This window comes from Marmota marmota, unplaced genomic scaffold (assembly GCF_001458135.2).
Source record: "Marmota marmota marmota unplaced genomic scaffold, marMar, whole genome shotgun sequence".
NCBI classification, from domain to species: Eukaryota; Metazoa; Chordata; class Mammalia; order Rodentia; family Sciuridae; genus Marmota; species Marmota marmota.
The window spans coordinates 5,554,013-5,574,165 of record NW_025999982.1 but is presented as its reverse complement, the minus strand read 5'-3'; the positions used below and the strand labels follow the sequence as shown (position 1 = coordinate 5,574,165).

General features: G+C 41.3%; 1 protein-coding gene across 2 annotated transcripts in view; it reads right to left on the bottom strand.

The window, feature by feature from the left end:
- Cmtr1 (cap methyltransferase 1) overlaps positions 1 to 20,153 on the bottom strand; it is a 55,504-nt gene that overhangs the window by 20,867 nt on the left and 14,484 nt on the right. For both annotated transcript variants that reach the window (XM_015487671.2, XM_048805230.1), the window contains 9 exons: positions 17,940 to 18,032; positions 16,195 to 16,266; positions 14,997 to 15,091; positions 14,809 to 14,881; positions 10,354 to 10,552; positions 9,544 to 9,662; positions 7,307 to 7,403; positions 6,847 to 6,979; positions 5,955 to 6,134 (listed from right to left, as the gene is read on the bottom strand). In XM_015487671.2, the coding sequence (XP_015343157.1) occupies positions 5,955 to 6,134; positions 6,847 to 6,979; positions 7,307 to 7,403; positions 9,544 to 9,662; positions 10,354 to 10,552; positions 14,809 to 14,881; positions 14,997 to 15,091; positions 16,195 to 16,266; positions 17,940 to 18,032 (1,061 nt within the window). The remainder of the gene's footprint in view (positions 1 to 5,954; positions 6,135 to 6,846; positions 6,980 to 7,306; positions 7,404 to 9,543; positions 9,663 to 10,353; positions 10,553 to 14,808; positions 14,882 to 14,996; positions 15,092 to 16,194; positions 16,267 to 17,939; positions 18,033 to 20,153) is intronic.

The window sequence follows — 20,153 nt, the reverse complement described above, 5'->3', positions numbered from 1 at the left end:
GGGTGACGAATAACTTGTGTACGTTGATACAGCAGGAGTGGGAGCCGTTTATTGCAGGACAGGAGCAGTATTTATACATTCCACACAGCTTATCTAATTAGCATAAACTAGATACATCAGTCAACCAATAAGGAATCTCCACACTTAATGGCTCGCTTTTGTTATTTCTCAAACCACTCCCTCTGGCATTTTGCCAGGCACCATCCAGACTTGTTTACGAACTCGAACATTCCCCTGGCAAAATGCCAGATGTTATTTTGACTTGTTTACAGACTCTAACACACATCCCCAGCCCTATTTTGAATTTTATTTAGAGACAGGGTCTCATGAGTTGCTAAGCACTTCACCATTGCTGAGGCTGGCTTTGAACTCACAATCCTCCTTCCTCAGCCTCCTGAGCCACTGGGATTACAAATGTGCGCCACCATGCCCGGCTGAAGACATGATTTTGTAAATAAAAATATCTTAAGAACTATATCTAGCACTATTAAGTAGATTCTCACAGGATGCAGTTAATGTACAAAAAAACTAGCATCAATAATTGGAAGATGAGGGGCTGGGGATGTGGCTCAAGCGGTAGTGCGCTCGCCTGGCATGCGTGCGGCCCTGGTTCGATCCTCAGCACCACATACAAAGATGTTGTGTCTGCCGAAAAAAACTGAAAAATAAATATTAAAATTCTCTCTAAATAAATAAATAAATAATTGGAAGATAAAATTTTTAAAAAGTCATTTAAAATAATATCCTTGGGAATAAACAACAAAAGATTTTGTAAAAACCTCTATATTGAAAACTAAAAAAGACTGCTAAGGCTTTTTGAATAAATTAAAAAGCTGATTCTAAAACTTATATGTAAACACATAGCCAAAATAATCTTGGGGGAAAAAAAAGAACAAAGCTAGGAAACATACTATTTGTGAGATTTCTTTTGTCAAGGTATGTATGGTACTAACAAAAGGATAAATTAATGGAAAGGAACAGAGAGACCTGAAGTAACATGTATACAAATAATTTATGAAAAGAATAAAATTTATAAGAAGATAAGAATTTTTTTTTAAATTAATGGGAGGGCTGGGACTGTGGCTCAGCAGTAATGCACTTGCCTTGCATGTGTGAGGCAATGGGTTAGATTCTCAGCACCCCATATAAATAAACAAAATAAAGATCTATCAACAACCAAGGGAAAAAATATTTTTAAAAAATGGGAAAAAGTAAGTATTTTCAACAATTAGTGGACAACTGTATATCTATAAGAAAAAAAAAAGACACTTGACCCCTGTATCATATAATACACAAAAATTAATTTTAGATATACCACAAACATAAAGGATAAAAGAAAAAAGTCTGCATGAAAATAGGATATTATTTTCATGTCTTGTGAAGGCAGACATTTTTAGAGAGAAAACAAATCATTACCAAAAGAAAAATTGGTAAATTATATTTCATCTTCAAGATTTTAAACTTTTAGATATCTGCATTAGAAAACAAGAAGTAAAATTATCTTACTTCACAGATGACAAGATCTTAAAATAGAAAACTCTAAAGATTACACACATATACACATACAGCTGTTATAAGTAATAAGTGATTTCAGGGAACTTTCAAGATACAACATCAACACACAAAAATCAGTCACTTCTACATATTAACAATGAATAATCCCAAAAGGTAATTAAGAAAACAATTCAACATATAATAGTATCAAAAAGAATAAAATACTTAGGAATAAATTACTAAAACAACAAAACACTGCCAAAAGAAATTAAAGAAGACATAAATAATTGGAAACATCCCATGTTAATGGATTGGAAGACGTATTACCATTAAGATGGCAATACTACCCAAAAATAACCTACAGATTCAATGCAATTCCTATTAAAATCCTAATGGCAGTTTTTGCAGAAAGAGAATATCCCATCCTAAAATTCATATAGAACCAGGAGTAACGACACGTGCCTACAATCCCAGCTCTTCAGGAAGCTGAAGGAAGAGGACCTCTTGAGCCAAGGGGTTGGGAAACCAACCTGAGTAACATAAGAAGACTCCGTCTCAAAAAAGGGTGGGGAGGTGCTGATAATGTAGCAGTGGTAGAGCACTTGCCAGCCAGCATACACTTGAGGCCCTGAGTTTGGTCCCCAGCACCATTAAAAAAAAAAAAAAAAGCGGGGGGGTGGGGGGTGGAAATCATATATAATTTCAAGGGACACTAAGCAGCTAAAAAAATCTTGAAAATGACAAGCAAATTTGGAGGATACACATGTCCTGATTTTAAAACTATTACAAAGCTCATTAAAACATTATAATATTGGAATAAAGATAGATGCTTGGAACAGGGTCTAGAAATAAATTCTCACACATATAGTTAAAAGATTTTTGACAAGACCATTAAATAGGGAAAGGACAGTGTTTTCAAGAAATGGTGCTGGGGAAACTGGATATCCACATTCAAAAGAAGGAAGCTGGACACTTATCTAATGCTACATAAAAAATGGCCTAAAGACCTTTGTTTATAATGGGCTAAAACTATAAAACTCTGACAAGAAAACAGAGGCAAAAAGCTTCATGACATTGAATTTAGCAATGATTTCCTGTATATAGTAATTAAAGAAAAAAATAGGCAACCTGAGCAGCATTAGTATTAAAAACTTCTGTGTATCAAAAAACAAGCAGTAGAGTGAACAAATAAACCACAGAATGGGAGATAATATTTTCAAATAAAGTCTGATAAAAGATTAATATCCAGAATATATAAAGAACAATAAAAACCCAATTTTAAAAATGGGAAAGGTGTGAATAGACATTTCTCTAAAAAAGATATTCAAATGGTCCATAACACATAAAAAAAACACACAACACTAGTTATTAGGAAAATGCAAATCAACCACTTAGATACCACTGCACATATATTAAGAAGTCTATTATCAGAAAAATGGAAAATAACAGTACTGGTAAGGGTATGAAGAAATTGTAGCCTTCATAAACTGCTAATGGAAATGTAAATTGGTGTAGCCATCGTAGAAAAGAGTATGACAGTTCCTCAAAACAAACAAACAAACAAACACCTTATGATCCACCAAAGAGAGGGGGGCAATTCCACTTACAGGTGAATCTCAAAAGAACTGAAAGCAGCAACTCAAATAGATACTGGCATAGTGCTACTATGCAAAATATGGGGCTGCAGTTGTGCTCAGTGGTAGAGCGCCTTGCCTAGCATGTGTGAGGCACTGGGTTTGATTCTCAGCACAGCATATAAATAAATGAATAGTGCTATTATGCATAGCAGCTAAAAGGTGGTAACAGCCCCAATGTCTATCAACAGAAGAATAGATAGAGAAAATGTATATCATATAAAAAGGAGTAAAATTCTGCCACATGGTGAATTCTGCAACATGATGAATCTTGAAAACATTATGCAAAATAAAATAAATCAGAAACAAAAGGATAAATATTGTATGAATCTATTAAATGAGATACCTAGAATAGGCAACTTCGCAAACACAGGAAGTGTAATAGTGGTTACCAGGGGCTGGAAGAAGGGAAAAATAGGGGTTTTTATTTAATGGATACAGAGCTGCTGTTTAAGATGATGAAAATATTCTAGAAATGTATAGTGGTGATGGCTGCACCACAATTTTAATTTCATTTTATGTTATATATATTTTCCACAATAAAAAAAATACTCAGAAAACTAAAAAAGAATTAAATATCTGCTTTTAAAAAGATAACATTCAGAAAATGAATAAGTATCCAGGCACAGTGTGGTACCTGCCTATAATTCCAGGAATTGGGGAGGATGAGGCAGGAGGATTGCAAATTCAAGGCCAGCCTGGGTAACTTAGCAAGACACTGTCTCAAAATAAAAAATAAAAAGGGCTAGGGATATGGCTCAGTGGTAAAGCAACTCTGGGTTCAATCCCTAGCACAAAGAAGAGAGAGAGAGAGAGAGAGACAGACAATTAATAGGCAAACTAGCCAGGAACAAAGGCACAAGGGAGCTGAGGCAGGAGGAATAAGTGTGAGGCTAGACTGGGCAATTCAGCAAGATGATGTCAAAAAAATAAAATAAGATGGGGTGTGGCTCAGGGTAGAGCCCCTGGGTTCAACCTCAGGTACCAAAAAGGGGGCAAGCAATATATTTACCACACACATATATGACACAGTACCTGTACCCAAAATACATAATTAATCCTACAACTTAAAGACATCCATTTTTAAAAATTTTGAAAAGAGGGGCTAGGGTATAGCTCACAGTGCTTGCCTAGAATGCTCAGGGCCCTATGTTCCATCCTCAGCACATACACATAAAAGGCACATGAAAAAGGACTCAACCTCATTCATCTCAGAAACATACATTAAACCACAATGACATAACACAACACCCACTAGAATGGTTAAAATAAAAAAGGCTGACAATACCAAATACTGACAAGGTTGCAGAACAAACAGAACTTCAGACATTGCTGGAAGGAGCATAAATCAGTACAGCCATATTAGAAAACTACATGGCATTTAAAAATCTACCCTGTAATCTCAGAATTTCTACTCTTGGGCATTTATCCAAGAGAAATGAAAACATTTGTCCCTCAAAAGCCTTGTATAAGAATGTTTGTAGAGCTACATTCATAATGGCCCCCAACTGGAAATATCTCAAGTAAACCAACTACAGAAGAATGAATTATGTATATCCACATATTAGAATATTACTCAGCAATAAAAAGAAATTAACATGTGAATGTATCTCAAAAACATTAAGATGAGGAAAAAAAAACCAGACACAAGTGAATATTCTATGATTCAATTTATTCAAAGTTGTAGAACAGACAAAACTAACCTATGGTGATAAAAATCAGAAGAGATGTGAGTTTGGATTCAACTCAGAAGGCAACAAAAATATTATCTTAATAGGGATGTAGACTACATGTGTGCATCTTTCAAAATTGATAGAAGTGTCCACTTAAAATCTGCATTTCAATTATAAAATTATATCTCAAATTAAAAAAAAAGAAAAGTGGTTGGTTACAGGGTTGCTTAAACACTATTAGAAGCAGATGGCAACATGATTTAGGGGGAAAAAAGTGTTACAGAGCCCCAGAGTACTACAGAACGCTACTTCCCTGACTTCCTGGGTCTGTTTCCTCATCTATCACATCCTAAAGTTGAGTGTCTACTCTACTGTGGTGCCTAGCATTACTACCAAAATGAAAGGGCTTATGTGGGACTGTGGAGAGTTAAAATACAGGGTGATGCTCAAGAAATAACAAAGAGCAGGATAAAGACTTCCTTCCCTCTATGACTCTCCAGGGCCATCTATACCTATCTTCTCTGGGAGACGTGGGATCTGACACTTATATAAGACCTTTCCAACACCTGTTAGTCCCCCAGGAGAGCACTTTCTACTGAATCGCTGCTATTATATAATCCTCCAACCTACCTCAAAAAAGTTTTTTATAAGGCCTGTCCACTCAGAGAACTGAGCCAACTATCACAATCTTAAATTATTACCTCTGACAGAAAGCAGGGAGAATTAAGGATAATTAAAGGAGGTTTAAAAAAAAATTCAGACCACACACATATGGAACTCATGAACTGGACAAAGTCTGGCATTTCCAAAGCATTCTGTACACCTGCTTTCCACCCAGCTCCTGCCTCCACGCAGGGAACTTCTCAATGCAACAACATGATGGTCTTTTACTAATAAAAGAGGCTGCTTTCTGCTAGGTTCTCTACCAGGCGCAGGCTCCGGCAGGCAGGCCTACACCAGACATGTACCCACCCACCACCCTTGGGACATGACTTGGGAAGAGAACAAGGATCCTCAAGGTAATCAAAATCCTACGGTACCCAGCAGAGCAGACCCAGATGACAAGGAGCTATCAAGGGCACGTCATCAGCCCTTCATTCTCTGGTGTTCCTTAAGACCCCAGTGCTAGTAGCAGAAACAACCGCTGGCTTACCTCTCATTAGACCGGATCATGTAGTCAGTAAATTCATGGTCTCCCTTGATCACCGTCAAAGGGACCACAAGGTTGACGTCAGAATCAGTGTTCCGCAGCTGATTGAGTTTAATATTCACCGAGAAGAGGTAATCCCGCACTTCATCTATGCCCACTTTCAGGCCCTTGCACACAACATACCTGGCAGAAGACACTCTGTCACTTCACTGAGCAAGGGCTTCCTCCCACACATTCCTTTCCCCTAAAACTCTCAGAGAGTCACAAAGTTAAACAGCTTCCCTGTTCAACCTTAAGTCTATGATCAAAGAACAGCACAGACTCTGTGTGCCAATGTTCACCTCAGATCCTTCCCTTTTGTATAAGGCTGTATTTCCATCTCTATGGTGGTATTCCCAACTGCCCTGCAGCAGACAGGATGCATGGCCATCACCTCTAGAGTCTGCCAAATTACAGACCTAATGAATGAGACTCTCCAAGGACAGGGCCTAGAAATGTGTATTTTCAACAAGTTACCTCATTATTGTGACTGGCTGTGTTTGCTTTCCCTCATGTGGAGGCACTATGTCCCACCTGAGATGCCAGCAGAGCCTGCGGTTGGCAGCCTCTTGCCTCTTCCCAGCTTACGTCCCTTTTCAAGTGTCCCTAGTATTGGTCCCCTCTCATAGACCAAGCCAAGAAGTTCTCAAATACGCATGGAGAATAAGACTTGTGGAGAAGGAGGCAGAGGCTGAACTAGCACAGCTCAGGACCCCTTGGGTCTAAGAATCCTGGCTCCTCATAGTGCTAGTCATTTCTCTAAAGTCAAAGTTTTAACATAGCTTGAGGGGTCCTGCCAGAGAGATGCACCAGCATTTGCTGTTCTGACTTTTAGCCAAGTCAGAAGAAGGCTCACCGCTCTGAGTTGGCAGGACGGCTGGTAATGGGTTTGAAGAGACACACTCGTTCAAAGCAGCAGTAGAGCAGGTAAATGAGTCCCACACTGAATGGTGTGAAGAGGTCAAAGGTTTTGCAAATGAAGTGGCCTCCTAAAACAGAAAAAACACACCAGTGGCAGTCAATGTGTCTCTCTGAGGAGATAGGTGAGGTAGCTACAGGCAATCAAGATGACTAAGAAATGACTCAGATGACTAAGTACCTGGGACCACTAAAAGTCAGAGGCAATTTATGGAAAAGTCAGTATTAGAGGAGACTTTGAGAATTCTATTGTCTTTTCTTCCCTAAATTCATCATTTAGCTACCTGTCACCTGATAAAAAAGTTTTCTGTTATGTTTTTTCTTTTTTTAAACTTCCCAACCAAACCCTGTATATGCTTTAGTGAGTGCTGGGGTGAGGAGACAGCTGAATAAGTCACCTGTCCGGACAACAGATAGCGCCATGAGGAACTGACACAGCAGCAGTTGCTTGCTGAGGATCTCCTGCAGGTTCTCTTGCCCCTCCACTGAGAAACCCTGAAATGAAAGCACAGGGATCAGGGTGGGAAGAGACAACCAGTACTGAGAACATCATCCTACCTCATCTTCACAGAGACTGTGTTTTCACTGATCTTCACCATCTGACTGATAAAGATACAGCTCGGCATTTAAATTCTTCTGGCAAGGGCACCGAGTACTGGGACCCAGGCCTGACTACTGAACCAGTATCACTTTCCTGCCCTATCACTCCCAAAGGACAGGACCAAGTCTGTTTTCCCAAGGAAATGGAAAATTTCTAAACCCACATGGGAATCCAGGGAAGAGTAAGGCAGAACAGAGGCAAAATATTAGCTAGTCATGGTTAACCACAAGATGGGAAACGGAATGCCCTGTGAGTCCTAATAAGATCCAGGGAGTAAATATCACCAGAATACTCTGCTTGGGCTCATTGAGCTACCGTACCGACCATTGAACAGACCCTGGTCTAGTAAAAGGATAAAGGGATAAAGGTTAGCATAATTCTTAGTCACAGTGATACTCTTTCTCTCTTTCTCTCTCTCCCTCCCTCTCTCTCTCTCTCTCTCTCTCTCCCTCCCAAGGACTTGCTGACAATACCTGCTATCCTATCCTAAAACCATGGAGCTTCTTCCCTCCAGCTAGCACTCTCTGGCTAAGGAAACTTTCTCAAAAAGAAAAAGTTCCTTGTGAGATTCCAGAGTAGGGAGCCAAGACCCCAAGCCCACTTATAAGTAACAAAGGCCAAGGGATGGGAAGAGAGGGGAAAAGATAGTTGTTTAATGGGTACAGAGTTTCGGTTTTGCAAAATGAAAATGTTCTGGATATCTGTTGCACAACAGTATGAAAATACTTAATACTACTGAACTGTAGACTTAAAAAAATGGTTAAATGACATATTTTATTTTAGCTGTTTTTTTACAATTAGAAAAAACAAAAAAGAGGCTGGCCTCCATTAAGCTGGCTCCAACCAGATATTGTGTCCCTGGCTCAGTCCTACAAAAGTAACAGCTAAATGAATCAGAATAAAAAATGTTTAGCAATGTCATCTAGTCTTATAGATGCTTCTCAAAATGCATTCCTGTTGGGCTGGGGGTATCCTTCAGTGGTACGGTGCTCACCTAGCAAGTGCAAGGCCCTGGGTTTGATCCCTAGCACCAGCACCAAAATGGGGTGGGGCAGGCCTATTTATAGGGTCAATTAAAAAAAAATTCCAGTTATCACACCACAATGGTTGCCTCATGAGCACTATCAGACCCCACAAATGCCCCCCACCCTACTAGCCCAAGTCCCATCTATCCACTATTCCCTGCTATGCATGATGTTTTGGAGAGCCAAGGCATCTTCAGATCTCTTACTGACACCCTGCCTTCCTTCCTTCATTTCCCACCTCACCTCCTGCAGAGGTACTGCTCGAGAGGCGCCCCAAGAGCTATAGAGCTTCTTATCAACTCTAGCCATGTTTTGGAGCAACTGCCACTGTGTCTATCCTTCCTCAGAGTAAGTGATGGCTCACTCCAGAAAGAACTACATCTGGTGTTGGGTCACTGGGTGAGACTTCTGCTGAAGAAAGGTGTGCTCTCACCATCAGGCAGATGTCCACTGACAAAGCCCCTTGAATATTCACTTTAGCCTAGCCACTGACAGAGCTTCCATGGATTCTTCTGAGTGGCTGCCTTTAGTTATATGTCTAGTCACTGGTTAACCACAAGATGGGAAACGGAATGCTCTGTGAGTCCTAATAAGAAGCTCCATGGTCTTAGGATAGGATAGCGGGTATCAGCTTATGAGAGGCTCAGGAGTGGCCACATATAGGAAGCCTCCACCAGGAGCAACACCAAGGTGACAAAGGATGGCAGCATGCTTCCCATTCAGTTGATTTTTTTCTTACCAGGTCTCACAGCCAATCAAGGTTTCTAAACAAAATGAGATGGGATGTTCCACCTTTCTCCAAGTATACATATCCACATTAACAATCTTCACAAAATCATGGACAATATATACAGAAGAAATAAAAATGCACACCCCTCGTATCTGGATAACGAGCTACCACTTACCATCTCTGGCAGCAGCTTAAGGACCAAACAAAACAACAATTGTCAAACTGTCTCTAAATTAACAAACCTTTAATGGATCCCTCTATGAAGAGAAGGCCACCTACCCCATCAGCCATCAGAAAGTGCACACCCTTGCGATCTGTGTTATCCAGGACAAAATTCCGAAAAGCACTGATGTTCTCTGGGCGGGTGATATCTCCATCTCCATCAATCCCACCCTCACCTGGCAGGACACAAGAGTCACAATGAGTTCATCTGCCCTGGGACATTCTACAAGCTGGGATATGAGCTCTCTGGGACAGTGAGCACAGGTACCAGGTGAGTCTTGAGACCCAGGGCCTATCCTGCAAAGTTGCCTTACAATGATGGACCAGGAGGAAGACCTAGTCTCTGCTATAATTAACCAGAGTGCAAAAGTAGCTGTCCAGCCAAGAGTCATCATATGAAACAGAGGCCCTTCCTCTTCAATACCCCAACTTGTAGTTAAAGCATCCATGCCCCAAAACCAATACTAACTTTTTATAAAGGACTGCTGTGGGGCTGCTGAGCTGCGCACTCCACACCTGGAACACAGGGCCAAAGATGGGTGTGCAGTTTGTATTTGTTAATAACCCTGCCAGTTTTCAGTCTTAGGCAGTTTCATTATTTCCTGTTATCACAAGAGTACAGTGCTCTTGCAAGGAGGAATTAATATGGCTTTGATGAGAGTTTACCTAGCACAGTGCTTAACCTGTGTTTTGCAGGCTGGGGACAGTTCGAAGGGCACCAAGACCCTCATTATAAGGACTGTGAACCCCAGGCCAAGAGATCTAGGAAAGAACACACTGTGTGTAGATAACAACTGCTTCTGGTCTGAAGCACTGCATGTGGGCTTCCCCTCAGACCTCCTCTCACTCCCTGCTCAGTGTCCCTACCATAGTAGGGCTCGAAGAGCTCACTGGAGGCCGAGTAGAAGTCCTCCAGCTTGAAGTCGTTAGGGCCCTTCAGAGTCATCCCAAAGCCCTTTGCATGCCACTTCTTCCTCCACAGCACATACTCTGAGAAGCCGCCTGGGCCTGCACAGACGTCAGCAAAGTACAGAAGCTCAGCTTCCCGATCCTTCACCAGTGGCTTCTGCAAAGGGAAGTAAAACACAGGGAGAAAGGGAAAAAAGATGGCTCACTGAGGAACAGGAAAAAGGACACAGGGGAATAAAGTAAGTCTTTTAGCAAGTATAATCCAGAGCCTCCCCCAGGGCCACAACATCCAGGATGTGGATCCTCTGTGATTATCACCACCTGGAGTGGACCCAGCCCACTCCCAAAATACCCCAAATGCCTTTCATACACTAGGGCTAGTTCAATAATAAAACATTCTAAAAAAACATCTCTGTACATATCTGAATGGCATTTTTATTTCTCAGGGCTTATCCAAACCATACCCTGGCATTCATGATTTCTACTGAATAGAAATATTCTGCCAAGTTAGTGCAGAGTTCCTGTATTTCACCCAGTTGCCAGTTTCGTTAATACATAACCATGACAAATATGTCAAAACTAGGAAACTCTCATTGCTATGTTACTATTAAAAATAAACTCCAAGCCAGGCATAGTGGTGCATGCCTATAATCCCAGTAGCCCCAGAGGCTGAGGCAGGAGGATCACAGGTTCAAAGCCAGCCTCAGCAACAGCAAGATGCTAAGCAACTCAGTGAGACCCTATCTCTAAATAAAATACAAAATAGGGCTGGGGATGTGGCTGAGTGGTCAAGTACCCCTGAGTTCGATGCCCAGTACCCCAAACAATAAAAAATAAATAAACTTCAGGGCTAGGGATTTAGTTCAATGATAGTTCAATTGTCTCTCAAATCTGAAGCCCTGGGTTCCACCCCAGCATCACAAAGGAAAAAAACTAGGGTTGGGATTGTGGCTCAGTAGTTGAGTGCTTGCCTCACATGTATGAGGAGCTGGGTTCGATTCTCAGCAACACATATAAATAAATGAATAAAATAAAGGTCTATCAACAACTAAAAATACATTTAAAAAAAGTAAACTCCAAAGTTTATTCAGAGTTCACTAGCATCCTCTTTCTGTTCCACAATCCAACACAAGACACCACATCACACTTGTCTGCTGCTTTGTACTCCCTTCCTTCTCCTGCCTTTGCCCAGTTCTAGGTGGAGGACCCGAAAGCACAGCACCATGGGAAGCTGGCAAGGTAAGACAGCTGGCACAGCAATGGCAGCTTCCACGCAGCCCAAAGCACCCTCTACCACACGCCTGACTAAACCACAATCATCATTTGAATTTTTATTCGATTACATTTTTGGCCCTTCAAGTATCTTTCTCTCTTAACCTCAAATCGATGCCGGATCCACCACTGCTCCACACTGTGTTGTTTATATTTCTCTTTTTACACAAATGCCATGGATGCTCTCATCAACCTTTGAGCCCTAGTTGGTGAATTCTACCCTCTCAGCAGAAGATGGACTATCTGCACTGGTGACATGAGGGTGAGTTCTGGAATGGGTGACCGAGAGGGCTATGGTTGGCTTTTAAGGGGCCTCGAGCCCTCAGCCTTCCTTTTCCACAGACTGGGCAGGGCCAAGCACTTGTCCAGAGTTCTGCAACTGCCAGATAAAGATCGGAATCCAGTCACTTCCAGAAGACAAGGGCCTTGCTTTATCAAAACAGTGGAAAAGTCTCTGGAGAAATGACTTCAGCTAAAAATAAACTTCGTCATCCTGTGACAAGCCCCCTTGGGCATGCTGGGACATATCAGTCCTTTCCCCTATTCCTCACTACTCCTCCCCAGTGTTCTTTGTTCCTGAGCCATTAATTATTCATATTTTTGGATTATATTCATTTGCACACTCAAAAAAAGAATTAATGGCATTTACCAAGAACATTCTGTAGCACCTTCATTCGGCACAGTGCTGATGAAGCAGAGGTCATAAGTTCAAGCCCTGCCCACACTGCAAAGATGGAAAACAATGTTCCTCACCACTGGCTGTGCCTCAGCCCAGGCTCCGGCCTCTCTGGGTGAACTACTGAGCCAAAGATTGGGGACAAGAAGGGCAATGACTCAATAAGAGCATCTCAACTCTTACAAGGTGTCCTAAACACGACCTCACTCTATGATTTCAAAATGAGTGGCCCTCGCAACCATGGCCAGGAGTCTGTGCATAGAAAGGACAGCTGGGGGTCTCAGCTCTACTTATTGGCTGTGCAGTAAGAGCAAGCACACAATTTAAACCTTTAAATTCAAGGTTTAAACACAATTTAAACCTTCCTCAACTATAAATCAGGATTAATGTAGGCATTTCCCAAGACTGTTGTAGGTTAAATAAATCACTGCAAAGACTTTTCTCAAACTGTAAAATATTCAACAAATAAAAGATGACACTATACTCAACTGGATCAACTTCTTTGGAGTCAAAACTCTTATCCTTTTTCTTTTCTATGCCAAGTGCAGCACTCTAATTTCCTCTAAGACAGGACTGAAACGTAAAGATCCACATTCAGTTTTTGTCTTCTGTCACACTTCACAATGTTTTTTGTTTTGTTTTGTTTTGTTTTACCTCAGCAACATCTCCTGGCACAAGAATCCCTCACATAATACAGTAGATTGTAACATGCTTCCATGTACTCCAACCAAGGATCTAAATTCCCTTCTTTCCCTTGTGTCTTCCAATTCTTTTTTTTTTTTAAACATTTATTTATTTATGTATCTTTAGTTTTAGGCGGACACATTATTTTGTTTTATGTGGTGCTGAGGATTGAACCCGTTGCTCTTGCATGCTAGGCGAGCGCTCTACCAATGAGCCACAGCCCCAGCCCCTCTTCCAATTCTTATTTACAATTTTTTTTTCTCCTCTAGTCCCTTTGCTCCCTTTACCATAACCTGTAGCACCAGAGACCTATTTAAAAACCCAGATTCCTGCCCCCGCCTCCCACCCTCTCCACACTCCCCGGTCAAGTTCTCTGATTCTTAGTCTGTAATTGTCTAATTCAAGAGCCACAAAGCAAGCCCCTAGCAAGCCTGGGTGTGTGCTGGGCCTCCTGCCACTCCCACCTCTGCTGGGGACTGGTCTGGTGTCTCTGGCTGCCTGAAAAACAACCAAGCCTGCTGGGCTTGGCTGTCACTGGGTCCTCAGGGAAAAACAGAGATGAAAAGAGAGAAGAAAATACTAGGGGCTCAGGAAAAAAATCACTTTCTATAGTAGAGTGTAGAGAAACATCTCTGAAAGGGCAATTCTCCATGGCCCCTAACAATCAATTCGGGTCAAGAAGCTGCCTAAAGCGTTACAAACACAGCTGCCCTTTCTTATATAACTACCATCTCCACCCTCGACCTGAATGGTACAATCCTGGTGCCTACTTCATTTTCATGACAGTAAAAGACAATAACCAGATACCAGCTGCTGGAGGCGTTTACATTTAAAAGCCCAAAATGACACTGTGACTTCCCATCAGCTTAACAGAGTTCCTCTGCCAGGCAGGGGTTTAAAGGAAATCATTGGGAGCTCAGAAAATTAAATCAACATTATATCAACCTAATTTTCTCAAGATGCTAATTCCAAGAGCCCATTTGTGCTGCCTGCTGGTCCTGGAAAATGGGGAGGGAGCCCTGGGAGAAAAAATGAGTAAAGGCTAGAGGGGTCTGCATGCCAGTTTTGACAGCATGATGGAAGTAGTTAGGCAGGTAGAGCTGAAACATTAAGGAACTTGAAATAAGTTTCTTTAGCCCATGGGTAATAAGGGGGTCTAGCAGAACGTGGGTAAGTGAAGCAGAAACAGGTTTGGGGGCAGCTGGCTCCTGGCCCTATCACTGTCAAAGAAAACTAACTTTCTAGGACTGAGGGAAAATGCTTTGAAACTCTGAAGAGAATTCTAGAATGAGGTTTCCTTTTTTGTTTCTCTATCATTATAGAATGTCAACATTCATAGAAACGACATGGAGCAGAGGAGAAAATCATTTTGCTCTACCACTTCTTTTTTTTAAATTTTTTTAGTTATACATGGACACAATATCTTTATTTTGTTTATTTATTTTTTATGTGGTGCTGAAGCTCAAACCCAGTGCCTCACATGTACAAGGCAAGCGCTTTGCCATTGAGTCACAACCCCAGCCCTCTACCACTTCTTGAAAAGGGCTTGTTCAGAAGGCAGAAAGTGGCCCTGTTACAGAGCTTGGTGCTAGAACAGATCTTAAGAGCCTTCTGGTATACTGGGGCACTCCTGGGACCATAGAAGCACTATGGGACTGTATCTGGAGAGCTCAAATCAAAACATGACTGTATTACACAGCAGGAATACTCTCCTAACACTGAACAAATGGCAATTTTTGAGTTACTGAAGCTTAAGTCCACCCAGCACCATGAATTCTCACCCCATAAGAGTCCCGGGGATTTGTAAACATGTGATCAAACACAAAATCCATGTTAGCCATCTTCATCGCTGCCCTGCAACAAAGCAAGATAGAAAAGTGCAACTCAGTTCCAAATGTATGAAAAACCGAGGTTCAAATGAAAGGTGGAGCAGGGCCTGTCAGGGGAGGTAGGGGAAAGGTCAGCAAACCTGTTAAGGAAGAAGACTCCTCGGATCATCTCATAGGGATTGGCCCGGGTCCGAGCTCGCCGCATCTCCTCCCCATCCAGGACATCAAACACACTCTGCCCAAAGAGAATCAAAACCTCCAGGTAAGTGTCATCCTGGCCCCTCTGGGACAGGACAGTGGTGGTGCCTGACTCAGGCCTTCCAGGAGATAGGCTGCCATTGTATCTTAGCTCTGAAATGACGAATTGTGTGACCCTAAACAAGTTGCTCAATTATTCTGACCCCTCAACTACCTCACCTGTAAAGGGCAAAAAAACAAATTGAAGCTGGCATCTGACACATGTTAAATAGTATGTGTGGCTACACGTAGAACCACCTCTTGGTACTGCTAATCCCCACGGCAAATCCAAAAGAGCTGATATTCAGGCTCACGTGACTAGAGGTCACTTAGAAGGGAAACAAACCAAGAGCAGGGATTTTTGAGGGCAAAAACCCTCAAAACTAGAGATCCCTTCTCCCTTTTAGTTCCCCTCTGCAGTCTCCTCTCTGGAAACTGACATCCTTACTTCACTTGCAGCTCAGTCACCTCATGGGGATATTCCCAACTATATGTCTGCCAAAAAACAAGCTCTGTGTGGCCTCTGTCCCTCTTCAACCCATTTCCTCCCTGGAGTTTCCCTGCCTCATTCTGCCCCAGACATGTGCTTCCTGATTCCCAATCAGGACAAAAAAGCATCCAGAGGAGGCCAGCATTGAGCTGGGTGCTTCACATCCACTGTTTTCATAACTCCAGCTCTCATAAGCACCCACAGAGGTATTTTCTACCCAGTTTATAGATGAGGAAATAAAAAAGATGCTGAGGCAACTGGCCCAATATCACAAAGCAAAAGAGTTGTACAATTAAGTTTGAATCCAGGTTTATTTGATGCTAAAAATGATCCCAAGCTTTTTGCTATACCAGGCCTCCTCAGGATTACAATGAACTGATCCATTAAGGTCAAGTGAATTCTTTCCTAACTACTGACCACAGAGACAGCAAGATAGTCACTAGGAAAAAAAAAAAAAAGACATTTTGGAGATATATACCAGGCTACGTATCTGATCTATGGGAAAAATCTTAAATTCAATCCCCCTACAAATGACCAAAAAGAAAACTGGACAAGTCTGGTCAATTACTTCACAGAAGGTTTTCATGTTTGGCTCTAGCCACAAGTCTTACCTTACACTGCAACATACTGTGAAGCAGCTCTTCTCCACAAAACTCTGTTTCGTCTTCAATAATCATCTTTCTCTACAGGGAGAAGAAACAATAAATAATGACCAAGTGTGACTGAGGGGGGGAGGGATGGGTGAATGGAGAAATTAGGGTTCTAAGTGAGCAGAGCAAGAAGGGGCTTGAGTCCCTGCCAAGAAATATCAATCCCTGAGGAGTGAGAATGACACAATCCTAAATCCCTCTGGCTGTCCTCCAGATGGCTGTGAGATGAAGCAGTCCCCTGGGAGCTCTGAGTGAAGCACCATATGGACACCAGACTCACGAATGCTGAGGCCAGGAAAAGCAAACAGGAAGGAGACAGGCAAGCTGCCTGTCCCTGGAGCACATAGGTAAAAGGATGGGGAGTGCCCCAAGTGACAGAGGCCTGTCCTTCAACCAGGAAGCCTCTCGCTCTCAGATGAGTACAACTGCTTGATCCCAGGCCCCTGGCCCAGTAGCATTAGAGAAAATAAAGGCTCAGGGCTACAGATGGAGTTCAGGGGTACAGTGCTTACTAGCATGTGCAAGGTCCTGGGTTCAAACCCCAGCATCCCAAAATCATTTTTAAAAAATAATTGAGGACTCCAAGCTGGGCACGGTGGCACACGCCTGTAATCCCAGTGGCTTGGGAGGCTGAGGAAGGAGGACCCCAAGTTCAAAGCCAGCCTCAGCAAAAGCGAGGCGCAAAGCAACTCAGAGAGACCCTGTCTCTAAATAAAATACAAAATAGGGCTGGGGATGTGGCTCAGTAGTTGAGTGCCCCTGAGTCAATCCCCAGTACCAAAACAAACAAACAAACAAACAAAAAATTCATTGAGGATTCCAAAGAGTTTTGTTTATATGAATTAGGCAGATATCAATGTTTAGTAATAGAAATTAAAACTAAGATTTTTGATGCTTCTTAATTCAATGTAAAAGAAAAACTATGTTAACAGAAATTATTTTATGAAAAATAACCATATTTCAAAAAAATTTAGCCAGGAGGATAGTTTTATTTTTCAGTTTTGTAAATCTCTTCAACATCTGGCTTACTAGAAGAAGGCTAAGTTCTCTTCCTTGATTTTGTATTTTGATCATTTTTTTCACCAATAAATTGTAACATCACATGTCAAAGTTTCTGAAAAATTCCACTGATCACCTGTGAATCTATGAGAGTAAAGGGGCAAATAACTTTTCAAATCATTACGAAGATAATTTTGACCTTGTGAACTCCCTGAAAGGGTCTCAGAGATCCCCAGGGGCCTCCACACTTAAAGAACTACTCTCTAATCACACTGATTTGGTAGCCAACTTTATTCTTAAGATTTTCTAGAACAGGATTAAACAAATTCCTCCTGTACCAATTCCATGATTACTTTCTGAAGATAGGGACAATATCTTTTCATTTACCTGGATGGTGCCCAGCAGTGACCAGAATATACAAATACACAATAAATCACTCCATAAGGCATCCGTAAGGAAGAGATAGAGGTTACTCATTTTGTCTGCCTGTTAAGTTCAATGACTAGGAGGAAAAAAAAAAAAAAATCTGTCTGCTACATCTCCAAGGTGCAGATTTATAAAGCCCTCGATAAACCCTCTTAACAGTTTTATTCCTTCCATAATGGTCAAATTTTTCTTAAAACTATAAGTATCCATATAACAGGACTCAAGAAGGAGAAAAGTTAGGAGAGGCTAAGATATTAGGGTACATTTTACTGACATCCTACCTTTCCCACAACCATCCAATCACTCATTTCTTGAGTATCAGGAATTTCAGTGGTGCACTCTGGGAACCATGACACCTGCTCACAGGCACTGGGCTATGAACAAAAGAGAGGCAAATAAGTCGGGTAAGACAGATCCTTGGGGCTCCACCCCAAGTCTCCAGGACTTCCCCAAAACAATCCAGAGGGACTCAGACTGAGAAGGCTCCAAGTTGCTGAAGCCAAATGCAGTGGTCAGACATGAGAAGGGAAAACCAAAATTTTGAAGTTCAACTTCTGAAGGCCATCTCTGGTTCTGTTTTGAATCTCTAGAAACTTCCCAAATCTTCAAGGTTTCTTTAATTTGTTCCAATATTATTTGATGAGTACCTACTATGTATTCCTCAGAATACAGACTTAAATAAGACAGGCCCTTGACCAAAGAGGTTTAAAATTAGAGTGGTGAGGACAGAGAAGTCAACAGGTGTTTGTAACATATGTGATATATAGACATAGATACATTTTTTTTTTTTTTTGTACTGAGGATTGAACCCAGGAGCATTTAACCACTCAGTCACATCCATAATCCATTTTTTTTTTTTTGAGACAGGATCTCACTAAATTGCTGAGACTATTCTCGAACTTGTCATCCTCCTGCCTCAGCCTTCATACACACACATACACATACACAAACATTTATGAAAAGGCCTCAGCCTTTACTTATTTATATACACACACACACACACACACATATACATATTTATGGAGTTAATTTCATCAAGAAGACAGTGGCAATGAGTCTCACCTCCTGATGCTTTCACAGTGTTATTCACAAAATAACCCCAAAACTGCTTATTATACCCAGAAATTGGTTATTTATTCCTCTCTCAATGATTCCAATACAGCAGAAGCTGGCATCTCTGATGGCTGCTTCCTCTTAATTTTCAATGACTTTCCCTAACAGCCAAAGACAGTGGTTCTCACTCTAACTGTACATTAGGATCTCCTGCAAGGCTTTTCAATAAAATTTCTGATGTACAGGCCCTAGCTTCAGACTACATGATTCTGTTGATCTGAGATGGGGACTGGATATATGTTTTTAAAAGTCCCCAGATGATTCTACTGTGCATCCAAAACTAAGTACCACTGGGCTCGAGAAACATGGATTATAAAACCTAACCAGGTGGCTAACCTGCATGGCAGCTTCACAGACTGCCTCCCAAGCAAGTGTGGAAAAGAGATTCACCATTGCAAATTGAAGCAACGTGATTAAAGGTAATATTACATGCTCTGAAAGCCATAAAATTGTATCACAATGCAAGGTCTTGAGGGCAAGCAAACTGCCATCAACAGAAAAAGTAGAAAAGAAAAATTACTGAAACCTTTTGTCCATGAATCTGGCAGTGTAACATGGTTTCTCCTCCTGGTCAAATCCATCACCTTTAGGCATAAATTTAAATTATAAACTTTAGGGAAAAAAGTTCATATATATTTTGGATGCTCCTTTATCAAGCAAATGCAGACTCAATCTCTCCATGAAAGTCTATACATTAAGGTTACCTGAAAAGTGGACTTTATCCAATGGCTCAAACCTTGAGTTTACACTCCTGGACTGTAGTAGCCACTGAGCATTCTCCTTATAGTGATCCCAGGTCTGGACATTTCCTCAGGCCCCCCAAATTCATCTGTCTTAAAGAAGTGGATAGCGGGCTGGGGATGTGGCTCAAGAGGTAGCACGCTCGCTTGGCATGCGTGCAGCTCAGGTTCGATCCTCAGCACCACATACAAACAAAGATGTAGTGTCCGCCGAAAACTAAAAAATAAATATTAAAATTCTCTCTCTCTCTCTTTAAAAAAAAAAAAAGAAGTGGATAGCAACTGATGGTTGAGCCAAACTCTGACTTATTTATCAGGCATGTTTTCTAAGACAAAAACTGAATAATGGCAAATGAGAACTGGGAAAGTCTCACCCCAAAAAGGAATTTCAATAGCTTATTTCAATTAAAAACAGAGATCTTACAAGCAAATTTCAGATTTCTAGTTTAACAAAGTTCACTTAAATTCTGTGCCACTGAAAGGATCAAAACTGTGTACTTGTTTACACACAAATAAAAACTTGGAAAGCACTAGGTATTTCTCATGCAAAAGCCTCTATCTAGTAACCTACCCACCATAGTCTTTTTCAAGGAGGCACTTTTTCAAGGAGGCACTGGTGATTCAGTGGTAGAATTCTCGCCT